Source organism: Vanacampus margaritifer, chromosome 2 (assembly GCF_051991255.1).
Source record: "Vanacampus margaritifer isolate UIUO_Vmar chromosome 2, RoL_Vmar_1.0, whole genome shotgun sequence".
NCBI classification, from domain to species: Eukaryota; Metazoa; Chordata; class Actinopteri; order Syngnathiformes; family Syngnathidae; genus Vanacampus; species Vanacampus margaritifer.
The window spans coordinates 9,254,345-9,272,871 of NC_135433.1; the positions used below are offsets into that span (position 1 = coordinate 9,254,345).

At 36.0% G+C, this 18,527-nt stretch overlaps 2 protein-coding genes across 3 annotated transcripts; one reads left to right on the forward strand and one right to left on the reverse strand.

The window, feature by feature from the left end:
- Positions 1 to 862: 862 nt before the first annotated feature.
- On the reverse strand, positions 863 to 2,053 carry mrpl34 (mitochondrial ribosomal protein L34). Its single transcript, XM_077558184.1, has 2 exons — positions 1,898 to 2,053; positions 863 to 1,419 (listed from the first exon to the last, which is right to left on the reverse strand). The coding sequence occupies exons 1-2, from the start codon at positions 1,951 to 1,953 to the stop codon at positions 1,113 to 1,115; spliced, it is 363 nt and encodes a 120-aa protein (XP_077414310.1). The 5' UTR covers positions 1,954 to 2,053; the 3' UTR covers positions 863 to 1,112.
- Positions 2,054 to 3,039: 986 nt separating this feature from the next.
- Positions 3,040 to 17,416, forward strand: LOC144043955 (protein ABHD8-like). 2 transcript variants are annotated; one of them, XM_077558078.1, is made up of 6 exons: positions 3,040 to 3,347; positions 9,493 to 10,286; positions 11,176 to 11,346; positions 12,445 to 12,661; positions 13,998 to 14,224; positions 14,296 to 17,416. In XM_077558078.1, exons 2-5 carry the CDS (start codon positions 9,502 to 9,504, stop codon positions 14,208 to 14,210), a joined length of 1,386 nt encoding a protein of 461 aa, XP_077414204.1. In that variant the 5' UTR covers positions 3,040 to 3,347; positions 9,493 to 9,501; the 3' UTR covers positions 14,211 to 14,224; positions 14,296 to 17,416. The 2 variants fall into 2 exon arrangements, with proteins under 2 accessions (XP_077414204.1, XP_077414203.1); XM_077558077.1 differs by having other exon boundaries at positions 13,998 to 17,416.
- The last annotated feature ends 1,111 nt before the right edge of the window (positions 17,417 to 18,527 follow it).

Below are 18,527 nucleotides of genomic sequence, written 5' to 3' on the forward strand. Positions count from 1 at the left end.
AAATTAATCATGAATTTTATATCTGTTCTAAATGTACAATACATTTTTTTAGGTTTTCATACTGTTGTTAACAAATGAGGAAAAAAATGTGAAACTAATAGAAATAGTTGAAATGAATTTTTGACGTCAATGGCAGTGAATGAGTTAAGATGAATATCAATAATGCTCAAACGGCTTTCCATACTGGCAGACCACATGAGGTCAACAGTTAACTGCACCTTACTTTGCACAAAACATCCAACTATGTACCACTTCTAACAGCTTCCGTGTAAATACATGTACAGTACAGTGAATGTGACTCTTTGAATGAACCTTTTTCTCTTGAGATTTCAACTATTGCATGGCTCAGTCCCATTCCAGGTTTTGGTCCTCCTTTTTCCAGCCTGAATTGAATGCATACTGTGCACGAGTCACCTGTTCATGATGTGTTATTTAGCACCTTTAAAAAAAAGCCAACATATTCTTCCGCAATAGCTCACATTCTAGTCACTGTGACCATGAAAAGTCTTATATTTTTCTCAAATTGGATTTTATTTTGTATGAATTATTTTGCTACATGAATTAGTGAATGTATTCCTAATGCAAATGAAGCCCACTTGAAGTCAAAGGCGTATGCGTTGACACTTAATAAACATCACAGATTTAAAAAAAAAAAAAAAAAAAAACATGCCTGGGTTCTTTAGTGATTTTGGATATAGTCTGCTGATGGTGACCATGACAGCAAGATGCTGATTCTACAACAATCAAATATTGACATGTATTTTTTTTTAATTATTATTATTTTCATTTCAATTAAATCTTGTGAGATCATTGAGGACAAGCCGTCAGTTTCAGTGACAGGAAAGACACAAAAAACAGCCAAGATGTTGAGTGTCATTTAAGAAACCATTCATTCATACAGGAACAATACAGAACTTGGTGAAAGAAAACCACCTATAACACTTCTCAAGGCCAGTTTCAATCCCCCCCACCCGTCACTGATGAGCGACGAATGCCCAACCCACACAGAGTATCGCTTTTCCACACAATACACAAGTTCTTAAACTCTTGCCAACGCCTCCAGGAGTTCAGAACCAGACTGTCTCCAAAGTCTTGCTTTCCAACCCCGACGTTCAGTGTGACAGAGATTTGCGTCCCTTCAACATTCGTCGCAGGAGCACCTCGATTCCTCCTCGTGTACTGAGCCTCTTGATCCAGCCGTGGGTCCTCTTGCGTTTCAGGTTTTTGGGCTGATACTCGGTCCCTCTTTTCTTAGTCCGCACTTGCTGGTATTGCCACGGAAGCTGCCGGAAGACTTCCGTGCCCTCGGCTTGGGGATGAAGCGGTCCTCTTTTGGACATCTGTTGATCCGCAGGAGCTCTGGGAACAAGCCAGTTGCTGAATAATCGGAGGTGAGACTTCCCATTTACTGCTGGGATGCTGGGGGAGGAAAAAGAAATCACTATTAGTACTCATCATCATCAACGCAATTTGGTCACTGCACAATCTGAGAGCCAAATGATACAAATATGAGTTATGTAGAATGATGTTTAGTAAAACTCATTTTCCATCCATTAAAAGTAGTTCACATGGATTTCGATTGGCCAAAGCGGCCGCGATCATAACAATTTAATTAATAAATACAGTAGTATATTTTTTTAGGACTGCGAAAGATGCACAATCTGAGCATTATACTACTTCAAATAAAGAATGCAAGGTAGACACGAATGGCACAATTGTAAATCGTAATCAGTATTTTATTCAACAATGAATGAAAACATTCACCTCTAGCCATAATAACAAACATTGAATTACATGGCGTCGACTAGGCAGGCTGCAAGCGTCAAGCTACGCTTACTCGTCAAATTAAAACGCACATCTCCGACATTTACAGAAAATAAGATGAGTGCTTTATTACCTGCTTAAATGGGTTATGCCGCGCAAACGGGAAAAAGATGCAAGTAAAGTATTCATTTTGACAAATTAGCAGAATTTCTGAGGCATGTGGACGTTGAATGTCACGGATCTTCTTCTACGTCTGAATTGTGCTTTGCGGAATTGAATATCACGTTATTGGTACAATGGCGCCACCTGCAGCTCCGGGGATGCCACTCCATATATAACAACAACAAAAGGACATATTTTATTTGTCCCTGCTAAGGTTAATTTTCTAAGTTGTTGGTTGTTGTTGTTTGCTGTCGGACATGTTTCAGTTCAATCCTGATTTTCCTGTCAGAATTTAGGTTGCTTTTTTAAAAAATTGTATGTATTTTCTGTATGATTACTTTCCGTTGTGCCAAGATATCCAAACGGATATTGTACAAAACTGACAGTAAAAATTAAATTTTAATATTGTGGTTAAGTAAATTTCAAAGTCTTTCCTTTGTTTTGATTTGTTTTTAATAGGAAAGTAGTTGAATCAGTAGTCATATTTACCAGAATCTTTATTACACGCATATCTATACTTCAATTTAAATCTAGATTATGTGCACTACTTTTGACATCTTGTATATATGAGCACAATGTATTTGTGGCCCAGCTTTTGCCTCCTGTACTTTTCTTTCTTTTTTTTTAAACAAAAGTATCTGTACTTCCACTTGTTTTTTTTTTCTTTACTGTAAACTGCAGCCGGACGGAGTCCAGGAAAAAGTTCCCCACAGGGAAAATAAAAGTATATCGTATGAAAATGTTACTTTAGTATTAGAAGTATTTACATCCCACCGCTGGAGAACATACGATCTGTTTCTAATCTATCTGTCCGCCAGGTACCACTGTAATAAATGTTTACAGGTGAGACACGGGGAAATCATTTAAAATCATGCAGGTGTTCATTATTGATAAAAATGAACAAACCACAAGCCTCATGGCGGCTTTGCTTACTCCTCGGAGTCTTTTTCCGTGACCTGCAGTCAAGCGCAAGGAAAGCTGCATTGCTTTTCCAAGCCTTAGCAACAAGCACATAACGCGCTCCCATTGGCCACAGCTGAGCGCTCGGCTCGCTCCTATTGGCTCTTTTTGCCGCCTGTCAGGAGTGAAGCCGGCCCTGCGCAGAAAGAGGCAACGGAGCTGGGTGGTACTTTTTCTGCCTTGGTGCGCAGTGACTGATGCTGAGAAAGGGGAGAGGAAATAATAATAATAATAATAACATTGCATTTTTGTTTTGTTTTGTCGTGATGGGCATTTTATCACAATTCAAACAGGACGTTTTTATGCACGCACGCTTTAACGTCCTTCCCGGTCATTTTATAGTCTTCTCAGAATGATGATGGAGGTGGTTTGACTGTTTTGCAGCATCAAATGCATGGTTTTGTCGGGCCTCGACGGTCATCTGGTTGACTTCTAAACACCTTCATCTAGCTGTGCTGCAGGTAAGAACACAGGATATGGTGTAATACAATGTTGCGTAATCATCTGCATCAATACACAGTGTACCTGCTCTGTATAGTGGCGCAAAAACAAAAGATAAGAATCAATAATTTATCAAGTAATAGAGCCTGCACGGTGTGATGTGGCATTTCTCATTTTAATCTTTTTTAATGCAGCGTTATCATGCGAAGTGCAGTCATGGATTAAGCTTGATTGCCTGTGTCGGTTGTATATGCGGCTTGGAGACGGTGTTGTTGTTGTTGAGTCATCACAGTCTTCATTTAACACGATTGTTGCAAGAATTGGCACCAAAAAAAGAAGTAGGTTACATTAGGCATGACTGAAAGTGGGCGCGTTTTGGTGCCAAACTGCGCCATGCTGCAACATGTGTACCCATCCAGGCTGTAGTAATTAAAATGATGATAATAATCATAATAAACAGAGCAGCACACGGTGTACCAGCTGGCGGACGAATCAACCTAAATATTCTGCAGTGCAGACAGGACAGATTGTGCAGTCTGTTTGTTTTGAGGGTTGATGAGTGGGATTCATTGAGAGTAGGTCTATATATATATATATATATATATATATATATATATATATAAATTATTTAAAAAAAAATTCATAACAAAATATGCATTTGTGCACCTTCAACACTGTAGTATCTGTGACTTTGAATGTGTGTGGCTTTAAAATGTAGCCTGTTGAGTGACATGGCAGTAAGCAATTAACTCATTCACCGCCATTGACGGCTATAAACGTCAAAATTTCATTTGAACTATTTCTATTAGTTTAACATTTTTTCCCACTTTTGTTAACGAGTATGAAAACCTAGATTTTTTTTATTGTACATTTAGAACAGATATGAAATTTGTGATTAATCGCGAGTTAACTAAGGAAGTCATTTAATTAATTACGATTAAAAAACTTTAATCGCCTGACGCCCCAAATTTTTAATAATGTTTTCTTTTCTTTTTTTATTCATCACTGCCATTGGCGGCTATAAACGTCAAAATTTCCTTTGAACTATTTCTATTAGTTTATCATTTTTTCCACTTTTGTTAACAAGAGTATGAAAACCTAGATTTTTTTTATTGTACATTTAGAACAGATATGAAATTTGTGATTTATCGCGAGTTAACTAATGAAGTCATGCGATTAATTACGATTAAAAAATTTAAGCGCCTGATGCCCGGAATTTTTTATCTTTCTTTTTTTTCTTTTTTTATTTATTCGCTGCCATTGACGGCTATAAACGTCAAAATTTCCTTTGAACTATTTCGATTAGTTTAACATTTTTCCCACTTTTGTTAACAAGAGTATGAAAACCTAGAATTTTTTAATTGTACATTTAGAACCGATATCAAATTTGTGATTAATTGTGAGTTAACTCGTGAAGTCATGCGATTCATTAAAATAAAAAAATTTAATCGCCTCTTGCCCCTAATTTTTACTAATCTTTTTTTTTTTAATGGAATTTATAGTGAATGAGTTAAGATGTCGAGTTGGCTGGCTGTTCGCCAATTTACGCGTTGAGGGACTCGGAGTCAATTGTGGCCATGTGACCGTTATCAGTTTACTGTATTTTGTTACCGTTTGTACGTGTTCAATGTCAATTTGACTTTTGTTTTTGTTACCACGTTTACACATGACGCGTAACATCTACATCAAGTAGCTGTGTCTAATTAGTTCCCCCCCCCCCCCCCAAAAAAAAGTAAAAAACACACGGAAGGCGGAAAATTACCATAAAATTTCTTTGGAATTGCTAAAAAAAAAAAAAAAAAAAAGAAAGAAAAAGAAAACTGCAACCTTGCCAGCAAAAACTTAAGAAAATTGATTTTAGAAAAGGCAGGGAAAAAAACATTCAAAAAGGAACTATAAAATATCCAAAACTAAAAGAAGAACAAGCACAAAAATGACCTCAAAATGTCCTCAAAATTAACTAAAAGCGTCAGAAAATTGCAAGCAAAAAAAAGGTAAAAATAAATAAGTAAATAAAAAAACTTGCCATAAAATGTCCTAAAAAGAGAGGCAGAAAATGACCATAATTTGTTCATAAAATTGCCCAAAATGTCAGAAATTCGCCAGAAAGGCAGAAAAGACTGTAAAACGTATGACAATGAAGTAGGAAAAATTACAAAAAAATAAAATAAAATAATCCAAAAATGCATGACGAAAGGTAGAAGAAAATAAATGTAAAAGTATTGGACGCTGTACATTTTTGTGTTATTGTGCAGCTCTAATTAGCTCTTGGGCTCTCCGTATGTTTTGCAGCTCCAGACAGATTTGTTGTTATTTATTTGGCCTAAAAATAACCCTTTTAACTCATTCACTGCCATTGACGGCTATAGACATCAAAAATGAATTTGAACTATTTCTATTAGTTTGTTAATGTTAATCGCCTGACGCCCCTCATTTAGAAAAAATCATCAGACGATTAAGACTTGTAATCGTAATAAATTGCATGACTTCAATGGTTGACTCACGATTAATCACAGATTTCATATCTGTTATAAATGTAAAATACCATTTTTTCTAGGTTTTCATAAAAAATGAAATGAAATGAAAAAAAAAAGTTAAACTAATAGGAATAGTTCACATGAATTTTTGACGTCTATAGTCGTCAATGGCAGTGAATGAGTTAATAGTAAAGCTTGCTGACCTATGTGGACTAGGCCTAACTCATGCAAATTTACTATTGAGCATCAGTAAAACCAAGTGAAAAAAAAAAAATCAGTCCTTCACTATACATAAGCTATTGAATGAGAAACTTTTTGTACTGGTAGTATCTGTACAGGATATCCAAATGTGGCTACGCTAAAAGGGAAGTGTTATAAATAACAAGTGTCAGTGCAGCATGTGAATGTTGAGTCTTAAATGACATTGTAGACACTAGACGAGACAGTGTAGTTAGTCCCGTTTGTCTCTTTGCCAAGCTTCCAACTTTTTGTTCTGAGGTGAGTGTAATAGATGAGCTTTTTTGAAGAACGGATAATCATTTTGTTGTCAATTTGAAGGACAACGAAGGATTTTACTTGAGAAAAAATATAATAATAATAATAAAAAAAATAAAAATTTTTAAAAAGGGCTAAAAATGTACACATAAAATAATTGTTGTATTGGCGTGACATCCATTTACAAGTGTGCAGTTTTCTAATTAAAAATATTTTCTAATTAAAAAAAAAAAAAGTAGTCTGCAAGTAGCTCAATAGTACATGAAGGTTCTTTTTACTGTCGGCCCATTTGTCTCTTTGCCAAGCTTCCAACATTTTGTTCTGAAGTGAGTGTAATAGATGAGCTTTTTTGAAGATCGGATAATCATTTTGTTGTCAATTTGAAGGACAACGAAGGATTTTACTTGTGTAAAAAAAATTAAAAAAAATAAAAAAAAATTTTTTTAAAAAAGGGCTAAAAATGTACACATAAAATAATTGTTGTATTGGCGTGGCATCCATTTACAAGCGTGCAGTCTTCTAATTAAAAATATTTTCTAATTAAAAAAAAAAAAGTAGTCTGCAAGTTGCTCAATAGTACATGAAGGTTCTTTTTACTGTCGGCCCATTTGTCTCTTTGCCAAGCTTCCAACTTTTTGTTCTGAGGTGAGTGTAATAGATGAGCTTTTTTGAAGAACGGATAATCATTTTGTTGTCAATTTGAAGGACAACGAAGGATTTTACTTGAGAAAAAATATAATAATAATAATAAAAAAGAATTTTTTTTAAAAAGGGCTAAAAATGTACACATAAAATAATTGTTGTATTGGCGTGACATCCATTTACAAGTGTGCAGTTTTCTAATTAAAAATATTTTCTAATTTAAAAAAAAAAAGTAGTCTACAAGTAGCTCAATAGTACATGAAGGTTCTTTTTACTGTAGGCCCATTTGTCTCTTTGCCAAGCTTCCAACATTTTGTTCTGAAGTGAGTGTAATAGATGAGCTTTTTTGAAGATCGGATAATCATTTTGTTGTCAATTTGAAGGACAACGAAGGATTTTACTTGAGAAAAAATATAATAATAATAATAAAAAAGAATTTTTTTTAAAAAGGGCTAAAAATGTACACATAAAATAATTGTTGTATTGGCGTGACATCCATTTACAAGTGTGCAGTTTTCTAATTAAAAATATTTTCTAATTTAAAAAAAAAAAGTAGTCTACAAGTAGCTCAATAGTACATGAAGGTTCTTTTTACTGTAGGCCCATTTGTCTCTTTGCCAAGCTTCCAACATTTTGTTCTGAAGTGAGTGTAATAGATGAGCTTTTTTGAAGATCGGATAATCATTTTGTTGTCAATTTGAAGGACAACGAAGGATTTTACTTGAGAAAAAATATAATAATAATAATAAAAAAAATTTTTTTTAAAAAGGGCTAAAAATGTACACATAAAATAATTGTTGTATTGGCGTGACATCCATTTACAAGTGTGCAGTTTTCTAATTAAAAATATTTTCTAATAAATTAAAAAAAAGTAGTCTGCAAGTAGCTCAATAGTACATGAAGGTTCTTTTTACTGTAGGCCCATTTGTCTCTTTGCCAAGCTTCCAACTTTTTGTTCTGAGGTGAGTGTAATAGATGAGCTTTTTTGAAGATCGGATAATCATTTTGTTGTCAATTTGAAGGACAACGAAGGACTTTACTTGTGTAAAAAAAAAATAATAATAATAAAAAAAAATTTTTTTAAAAAAGGGCTAAAAATGTACACATAAAATAATTGTTGTATTGGCGTGACATCCATTTACAAGCGTGCAGTTTTCTAATTAAAAAATATTTTCTAATTAAAAAAAAAAAGTAGTCTGCAAGTAGCTCAATAGTACATGAAGGTTCTTTTTACTGTCGGCCCATTTGTCTCTTTGCCAAGCTTCCAACTTTTTGTTCTAAGGTGAGTGTAATAGATGAGCTTTTTTGAAGATCGGATAATCATTTTGTTGTCAATTTGAAGGACAACGAAGGATTTTACTTGTGTAAAAAAAAAAATAATAATAAAAAAAATTTTTTTTAAAAAAGGGCTAAAAATGTACACATAAAATAATTGTTGTATTGGCGTGACATCCATTTACAAGTGTGCAGTTTTCTAATTAAAAATATTTTCTAATTAAAAAAAAAAAGTAGTCTGCAAGTAGCTCAATAGTACATGAAGGTTCTTTTTACTGTCGGCCCATTTGTCTCTTTGCCAAGCTTCCAACATTTTGTTCTGAAGTGAGTGTAATAGATGAGCTTTTTTGAAGATCGGATAATCATTTTGTTGTCAATTTGAAGGGCAACGAAGGATTTTACTTGTGTAAAAAAAAAAAAAAAGCTAAAAATGTACACATAAAATAATTGTTGTATTGGCGTGACATCCATTTACAAGCGTGCAGTTTTCTAATTAAAAATATTTTCTAATAAATTAAAAAAAAGTAGTCTGCAAGTAGCTCAATAGTACATGAAGGTTCTTTTTACTGTAGGCCCATTTGTCTCTTTGCCAAGCTTCCAACTTTTTGTTCTGAGGTGAGTGTAATAGATGAGCTTTTTTGAAGATCGGATAATCATTTTGTTGTCAATTTGAAGGACAACGAAGGATTTTACTTGTGTAAAAAAAATTAAAAAAAATAAAAAAAAATTTTTTTAAAAAAGGGCTAAAAATGTACACATAAAATAATTGTTGTATTGGCGTGGCATCCATTTACAAGCGTGCAGTCTTCTAATTAAAAATATTTTCTAATTAAAAAAAAAAAAGTAGTCTGCAAGTTGCTCAATAGTACATGAAGGTTCTTTTTACTGTCGGCCCATTTGTCTCTTTGCCAAGCTTCCAACTTTTTGTTCTGAGGTGAGTGTAATAGATGAGCTTTTTTGAAGAACGGATAATCATTTTGTTGTCAATTTGAAGGACAACGAAGGATTTTACTTGTGTAAAAAAAAAAAATAATAATAATTTTTTTTTTTTTTTAAAAAAGGGCTAAAAATGTACACATAAAATAATTGTTGTATTGGCGTGACATCCATTTACAAGCGTGCAGTTTTCTAATTAAAAAATATTTTCTAATTAAAAAAAAAAGTAGTCTGCAAGTAGCTCAATAGTACATGATGTTTTTGTTTTTTTTACTCTCGACCTATTTGTCTCTACTCAATATTTTTCACAGAAATCATGTGCAGTTTGTTGTTCCCGCAGGAAGTCGCCATGCTGACCACCATCACAGAAGGAATCCTTTGCTGCCTAACTGGGAAGGCCGCCCGTCTAGTTTTACCGCTGGAGTCCACGGAGCCCTCCGACGGCTTCGAGTTCGTGGAGGTGAAACCCGGACGGGTCCTGCGAGTTCGTCACATCGTCCCCGAGCGCCAACCAGTCGACGAGCACATCGCGGCCCAAGAGCGTAAAGACTCCAATCACGACACCAACGCCAGCGGCGGCGTCCACTGCAAGAGGAAGATCACCGTGTATCGCAACGGCCAGCTGGTGATCGAGAATCTCGGCGATGTTTTGCACTCTGAGATCCTTCAATGTCAGGACGGCGATCTGGAGCCGTGCAGTACCGTAGAGGTGGAGCTGGCCGACTACAAAGAACTAGCATCTTCTCCGGACCCTAAACCCGTTCCACCTGTCGTTCCGCCACCCGCTGGTGATCAAAAGCCCGCCCCGCCCCCTCGCCGCCGACGCCGGAAGCCAAAGCGCACCGTGCTGATCGACTCCAAGAGGGTGATCTCCAGTTGCAAGGGGACGCACTCGGACGTGGCGCTGTTCTTTGTGCACGGCGTGGGAGGCTCGTTGGACATATGGAGCAGTCAACTGGACTTCTTCTCCAGGCTGGGCTATGAGGTCATCGCGCCAGATTTGGCGGGACACGGAGCCAGCACCGCCCCGCAGATTGCGGCAGCGTACACTTTTTACGCCCTGGCGGAGGACCTGCGCGCCATCTTCAAGAGATACGCTCGGAAACGCAACATTCTCATTGGCCACTCTTATGGGTGAGTCAAGCAGAGCAGAGCCCAGGCTTAATGGGGGGGGGGGGGTGTCACGGAGCACTGCCGCGCATCCATCCGTTGAATGGCGCCCACTGACCAGCATTATCACAGATACTCTTAAAACCTACTAAACATTAGGGGTGGGAATTTGATTCCGATTTTTGGGCGTGCGATTCGATTCAGAATCGATGTTCGATTGGGAACGATTTTTGCTTCAAAATGATTTGATTGACAATGATTTTTGCTTCAATTTATCGATATTCAAGGAAACATAATGATCTACTCCAGTCTGACTCGCTAATGCTAATTAGCGCGCTACTCGCGGCAATTTTATCACTCAAAAGAACGGCTCCACGCTGAAAAAAATAACTTTTATTGGATTAACTTGATCGGGACTTTTTCCTTCTGCTCTCTAATTTGGCTACAATGTATCAGACCGCGTGAAACCACACTGCCCCGCAGTGGCCAAATCGGGTACAACATGAACAGCGCTCCCAATAAAGGCACACACAAACAAAGGGAAGACAGCATAAAATAATTTTTAAAAAAATCTATTTTGGGACATTTAAAATTGATTCTGAATTGTACTAAATGAGAATCGCAATTCTTATATAATCAATTTTTTGGCACACCCCTACTAAACATACACAAAAAGTTACTTACTTTACTCTTGGATATTGTGAAATAGTTGCTTAAATGTACCTAAGTATTATCTACAAAATACTCTCTAAAAAGTTACCTAAATAAATACTCAACTTAAAATGTACTGAAATATTCCTGTAAAGTGATGAAAGTAATGAAATACTCTTGAAACCAACTAAGTAGTCCCCAAAGTCTCACCGAGCGACCACGTTCCTTTTAGTCAGTCACAACTTGACGCTGCGTCCCACAGGGTGTCCTTCTGCACGTTCCTGGCCCACGAATATCCTGACCTGGTCCACAAGGTGGTGATGATCAATGGGGGTGGTCCCACAGCCTTGGAGCCGAGCCTCTGTTCCATCTTCCAGCTGCCATCTTGTGTCCTCCACTGTCTGTCCCCGTGCTTGGCCTGGAGTTTCCTCAAGTAAGTTCATCGGCACCGGGGTTATTATAGTTTGTGAATGTTTCATTTTAGATGGTTTTAATTTTGTTTTGAGTTTTGGTTTTTAAATTGAGTTAGTTTTAATGAGATTTTAGGGTGGTTCTGTTTGTTTTTATTCGTTTGAGTTATTTCATAAATGCTTAGTTTTACTTAGATTCAGTATTAGTTTTAGTTTTTTTTTTCAAATGTGTATTACTTGTGCGGAATATTTAAAAAAAAAACACCATGGGAGCAACGTCATCTGAAGGTGCTTTTCTATTGGCTGCTGCTAGATGACGTCACTTTTGTGTGACACTTTCAAATGTCCTTATTCCGGTTAATATCAAAATAAATCATCCCCAGAGGCTCATGCATTAAATTGATTACCAAAGACTAAAACTAAGGACATTTTTGCTATAATTATACTTTTAGTTAGTTTTACAAACATAAAATATAGTTTCAGTTAACCCTAACCCTTTTTAACTCATTCACTGCCATTGGCGACTATAGACGTCAACGATTCCTGAGAACTATTTCTATTTTTTATTTTTTTTTTTATGAAAATCTAGATTTTTTTTATTGTACATTTATAACAGATGCAGAATTATCAATGCAATTAATTACAATTAAATGGCCCTTATTTATTTATTTTTTTTAATTAGGCCCATCAGGCAATTACATTTTTTAATTGTAATTAATGACATGACTTCACTTGTTAACTCACGATTAATCACAAATTTTATATCTGTTCTAAATTTACGATAATTTTTTTCTTGCTTTTCATACTCTTGTTAGCAAAAGTGGAAAAAAATGTTAAACTAATAGAAATAGTTCAAATGAATTTTTGACGTCTATAGCCGTCAATGGCAACAAATTTGTTAAAAAGCATTTTTTGTTAACAATTTTTTTTTTTCGACATTTAGTTGTAGTTTTTTCATTACTTTTAGTTAACTAAAATAACCTCGATCGGCACAAACATCAGATTACAAAGTTGACTTCTTTAACTTTGAATAACACGTCACAGTAACGTGAGTACATGCATGACATCATCAAGTTTAATTTTCAATCCGTCCCCTTTTCTCCCCCCCCCCCCCTCTCAAGAGCTGGGTTTGCCCACCAGGGTGCCAAAGAAAAGCAGCTGTTGAAGCAGGGCAACGCCTTCAACGTGTCTCCGTTCGTGCTGCGTGCCATGATGAGCGGCCAGTACTGGCCTGAAGGTGACGAGGTTTACCACGCCGAGCTCACTGTGCCCATCCTTCTTGTTCACGGCATGTGTGACAAGTTTGTGCCCATGGATGAGGACCAACGCATGGCAGAGGTACCAGGACTCACAAAAAGTTTGGGATCTTTTCTTTTGAACGCACAACTTGCTGTTTTCGAACAAAGAGCTGATTCAATAGTGAATCGTGTCGTTCAACATCCGTGTTAAGGAACAGCAAGGACCAACAGAGCCATTTCCTGGTTCAATTAGAGGGAATGGCTACTGATATTGTGTCATCTGCAGCCGCGGGTCATCTGCAGGTTGCAACAAAATTAAGCAGAGATTGGAAGAGTCGCAGAAATACGGAAGCCCATTTCCACCATATTTCTTTATTAAATCCACTCGAAGCCTGTTTTTGACAGTGGATTTGTCATTTTCTTTAACTGTCAGAAGCCTGTTTCTACGGAAAACGTATTGCATTCATTTGAAGGGGAAAAAAATCCAGTTTTTCCTTATTTGGGGGGGTGAGGTTGAAGATTTTTTTTTTATTTTGTTATGTGGAATATCTTTTCTTTTCGTCTTTAAAAAAAAAAAGAAAAGAAAAATATACAGTATATATAAAAATACAAAAACGGGGGAGAAAAATACCCCCCCCAAAAAAAAAAAGAATATTCGTAAAAACAGGTCAAAGATAATTATTCCGTAAAAATGATCCTGAAAACTAGAAAATAAAATATTTCAAGAAACGGAAACGGAAAAAAATACCCCCGCTAAAAAAAGAAAAAAATATTCTGAAGAACAAACACACAAAAAGTCCAAAAACAAGAAAAAATATTCCGAAAATTAGAAAATAATTATTCTGAAAAAAAAAACTGAAAAAAAGTATTCCAAAAAACTGGATTTTTTTTTTTCGAAAAACAGAAAAAAATATTCTGAAAAACAAACCAAAAAATCAGAAAACCAGAAACAATATATTCCAAATCACAGAAAATATTCAAAATAAAGAAAAAAAATCCATAAAACTAAAATAAATAACAACAAAAACCTTGAAAAAAAAACAAATAAGAAATAATAAATAATAGTTATTTAAAAAAAAAACGTCCAAAAATAAGTGAATGCAATACACTTCCATAGAAATGGTCTTCAATAAAACAAATATATATAAAAAAATAAAAAATTCCCACTAGCTAAAATGTACTTTTACAGTAAAATAAATACATAAATAATACTGTCAGGGATGGGCTTACATACAGACCGGGTTAGAAGTTGGTGTCCATTTCAGAGATGAAATGCCCGTTGTGTGATTTCCATTGTGATCAAGTTAAACAAGTTTAGCGACGGTCAAATTAAATTCACCTGTAAAGGTTTCATTCTAAAATGTCACCCAACAGCCCCAAACCCTTTTTGCGCTCACCAGTGTATTATTTGCATTCATGTTTGTTTCCCCTTTTAGATCCTCCTATTTGCCTTCCTAAAAGTCATCGAGGAAGGAAGCCACATGGTGATGATGGAGTGTCCCGACACGGTCAACACCCTCCTTCACGAGTTCTTTCTATGGGAGCCCGACGTGTCCAAAAAAGACTGCGGCAAGACGGACGCCGAGAAGTGCGTCGCATCGAGTGACGCGCTCCACACGCTGAGAATCAACAAGTCCACGGACAAATAACCAACAAGGATTTTGTAGGTTCTTGTCAAGGAATGAAGGCGGATGGCCTTTTTTTTTTGTGGCTGATGTCAAAAATGTCCTTCAGGCTGCTTCCGGGCTGAGAGCTGTTACATACAAGGCCGCGTCTCCAGGATGAGGGCGGCCGCTGGTGCTCGAAGATAAAGCTGGAATATTGGCACACTGCCAACCTAGAGAACAATGAATGGATGGACGTAAAGATGAGAGATGCAAAGATCAATTCGTCGGGCCTTTTTATTTATTACTGTTTTTGTGCACACGACTGGAGGTCCGAAGTTACGAGCCGCGATGAGCGTGTCGTCGTGTTTCTCGGAAGCGACGTGCAAAAAACAATGAAACGTGAGCGCGGGTTTCCTTGCCTGCGTCTTTTATATCGTGTCAAATGCTGCAAATGCAAAGGTTATACACTCAAAATTGGCTCAAGCTTACATGTTTGGATGATCCAGTGGAAATCTTGGGACGGACAGCAATACTAATTATGCAACGTTTACTTAGAATACAGAACGACCCAGACATATATTTGAACTCATATACTGCACATTTTTTCACATATTGTCCACATATCTTCGTTGATGGGCGGAGTCTATTTTTCACAAATTAAAACAATTGGTAAGTCCCAAAGTGGGCCTATTATTACAAGTTAACTATTCTAGAGTGTTAAAAAAAAAGAAGCTTTATTTACCAATACAATGTTGAATAATCCCAGAAAAATGATCTATTTGCAAGGATTTCGCCTGACAGTGACAACCTAAAGGCTATGTTGTTGCATGAATATTTAGTATATAACGAAATATAAGCAAATTAATTTCTTCAGTATTATATAATGTCAAAAGAAAAGTATTGAGGCGCTGCAATTGTCTTACATACAGTGATGCCTTGCGATGCGAGCGACTTGATTTAAGAGTTGTTTTTTTTAAGAGTTTCCACAACAAGTAGCAATTTGGCAGGTAGTAAACCATTCCTCAAAATAGAGGCTTCAAGCTCGTTATTGCCGCTCCCAGTTGAAGTTTACTCTCAAACTAAACATAAAAAAAGAGAATTACAGTTTGTGTACATAACCACGTAAATCTGCTAGCTTAATGCTAATGCGTAATGGCAAATGCCATAAGAGCATCTATGTGGCACCTATTTAAACCCAAATAGTGCATGAAGATGTAGACAGGCAAAATAACAATACTCACGGGCACTTTATTTATTTTTATCTCCTATAAATAATGACTACTATGACTAGCATTAACAGAGTCACTGTTATTGACTTGTGTCTGCATGTATTATACTGCCCCTGGTGGCCAAATCGTGCCCACCAGAAGGAGCTGCGGTGATTTAATTAAGAGGCACAAACTATGTAATTCTTTACATTCTATCAAATTATATGAATACTGTATGTTTTAATAAAGCTTAACCAAGCAAATTTTCTTCTTAACTCATTCACTGCCTTTGACGGCTATAGACGTAAAAAATTCATTTGAACTATTTCTATTAGTTTAACATTTTTTCCCACTTTTGTTAACAAGAGTATGAAAACCTAAAAATATACATATATTGTACATTTAGAACAGATGTAAAAAAAAAAAAATTGACAACAACTTAGTGCAACAATTGTACTTGAAGTGACAGTGGCAATTTTCATTAACTGCCATTGACGGCTATAAACGTCAAAAATTCATTTGAACTATTTGTATTAGTTTTTTGCCACTTTTGTTGAAAATCTAGATTTTTTTTATTGTACATTTAGTTTTGTACATAAAATTTGTGATTAATCGCGAGTTAACTATTGAAGTCATGCGATTAATTACGAAAATTTTTAATCATCTGTCATCCCTATATTTTTATCATCTTTTCTTCTTTTTTTATTAATTAAAAAAAGTATTTTTTTTTTCAATAAACTTTTCATTTTTCTTTTAAAAAAAAGAAAAGGTTATAAAAAATTAGGGGCATCAAGCGATTAATTTTTTAATCATAATTAATCGCATGACTTCACCAGTTAACTCACGATTATTCACCAATTTTATACCTGTTCTAAATGTACATTTAAAAAAAATCTAGGTTTTCTCACAAGAGTGGGAAAAAATGTTAAACTAATAGAAATTGTTCCAATTAATTTTTTTACGTCTATAGCCGTCAATGGCAGTGAATGAGTTTAAAAAAAAACATTTTTGTGGAAAGAAGACTCAAACACGAGTATAGTGACATAAAATCAACTCATCTCTCAAGGCATCACTGTACTTTTGAATTCATTCTAAAATCCCACAAGCTGCCGTAGCCTCATCATTTTGTAATCGTAACAACTGCTTTGAGCTTTTGTTTCTTTTGGCGGACGAATGCAAACTCTCCAAGTCCGCCCACTTGGCGGCGAGAAGAACGAATGATCTCAGCCTTTTGCTCACTCAAAGACATTCATTCATGGGTGTTGACTTGTCTCATAGTGGGACAGTAAAGTACCAGTCAAAGCACAGTCTTTTATGATCTCTGCTGACGGCGGGTTATCATGGCGGAAGGTGTCATGGTGGTTTTGAAACTGGTTGTACAGTGCTTCAAATCAAATCAAATCTCAGTCAACCAAAACAAATCAAAGTAGCATTGTGCTAAATCTGGTGCAACCATCTTTCCTGCACACTGTTAACTCAAACAAGATTAGTTCTATTTCGTCCCCCGGCCGCCAGATGGCGGTGCTTCAAGCACTGACGTTCCGTACGCGCATGCGCAAGGAACATTCAGTGCTTGAAGCACCGCCATCTGGCGGTCGGGAGGGACGAAATAGAACCGCAGTCACAGTCGTAACTTACGTTTTATGCAACGAGAGCAAAGTGCAATTGTGAAGAAGAAGTCAGATATAATTGAATCTCGATGGACTTTCCCCCCAAACCAACAATGCTACCGATGTAACGTTCTGTCCTACATGTCTATTTTGATGTTAAAGGTCAGTAAAACTGTATGGGCTACAGGGTGCACATGTACTTCCTCCTCTGCTACAAGTGTGCATACTTATTGTCAGTGATTTCAGTGTGCTATATCTTCTTGTGATTAACAAAATGTGTTAATGTTTTGACTGCATTTATTCATGGGAATCATAAGATATGCACTGCTTGATTGTGGATGCATAAAACAACGTATAGCCGATCCACACCGTCGGAGTCACTGTATGAATGTGCCTTTTCTGGCATGAAATAAAAATGATGTTCACAGTCTTGGGGTTGTTTCTGTTACAAGATAGATGATGCCGTTACCATTTTGTGCCACAGTAGCTATGTTATTCTTATGGTGGTGAGCAGTGCTGTTTGTGGCAAACATACCTTTTGGAATTTGGGCCAAAAAAGTTAAACCATGGTACTTGCAAACTTTTGCAAAAACTCACTTAAAGTATCCCGGGGAGGGATTATGAACAGAATAACGACATACGTTTTCTAGTAACGGAATAATCTAATTTAATTACTTTCCCCATATGAGCAACTCCGTTACATTATTGCCTAACTCATCAAGTTATTAGTGGTTTTGGTCACATTGCAACAAATGCTGCAATATTATCAACTGTATTCTATCACATTGCGAAAATAACCTGATCCTCTAAATCAGAGGTCCCCAACCCTGGTCCTCAGGGACCGGTATCCAGCCTGTTTCCCATGCCTCCCACAGCCAACACAGGTGATTCATATCATCAGCTAATCAGCAATCTCTGGAGAAGGCTGATAACGATCACCACCTGTGTTGGTGGTGGGAGACATGGAAAACAGGCTGGATACCGGTCCCTGAGGTTCAGGGTTGAGGACCACTGCTCTAAATCATTGCCACCACACCATGACAAGTCAATAACACAGTTGGGAGGTCATTGTGTATGGAGGACCAAAACTGCCCAAATTAAAATATATAAATGACTAAATAAATGAATAAAAGTGAAAAGTAAAAAGAGATATAAAAAAATATAATAAAAATTTAAATACAAAAAAAAATTCTCTCTCTCTCTCTCTCTCTCTCTCTCTCTCTATATATATATATATATATATTCCATAAATAATTAAAAGTCAAAATACATTTTAAAAAACAAGATTCAAAATCTAAAAATAAATTTCAAAATAAATGTCAAGTAATGGAGTCATCAAATTAATGAATTTATTTGTTTAATTTAATTTTTGAATGATATTTTTTATATCCGTTTTTATTTTCACTTTTATTTATTTATTTTAAATTGTTGGCAGTTTTGGTCCTCCATGATTATGGGTGCACCAATGTGATTCGTTGGTTAAAATATCAGCGACACAGATAACAGAAAAATATCATAGTTAATTTAATTACTTTGCTGAG

Bases quoted from the DNA above. Each gene is read 5' to 3' on its own strand.
- mrpl34 (XM_077558184.1), bottom strand. From the start codon at position 1,953: ATGAATACTTTACTTGCATCTTTTTCCCGTTTGCGCGGCATAACCCAT. The intron at 1,420-1,897 runs GTAATAAAGCAC...TTCCTCCCCCAG, and splicing joins GGCATAACCCATTTAAGCAG to CATCCCAGCAGTAAATGGGA.
- LOC144043955 (XM_077558077.1), top strand. From the start codon at position 9,502: ATGCTGACCACCATCACAGAAGGAATCCTTTGCTGCCTAACTGGGAAG. The intron at 10,287-11,175 runs GTGAGTCAAGCA...TGCGTCCCACAG, and splicing joins CTCATTGGCCACTCTTATGG to GGTGTCCTTCTGCACGTTCC. The intron at 11,347-12,444 runs GTAAGTTCATCG...CCCCCTCTCAAG, and splicing joins TTGGCCTGGAGTTTCCTCAA to AGCTGGGTTTGCCCACCAGG.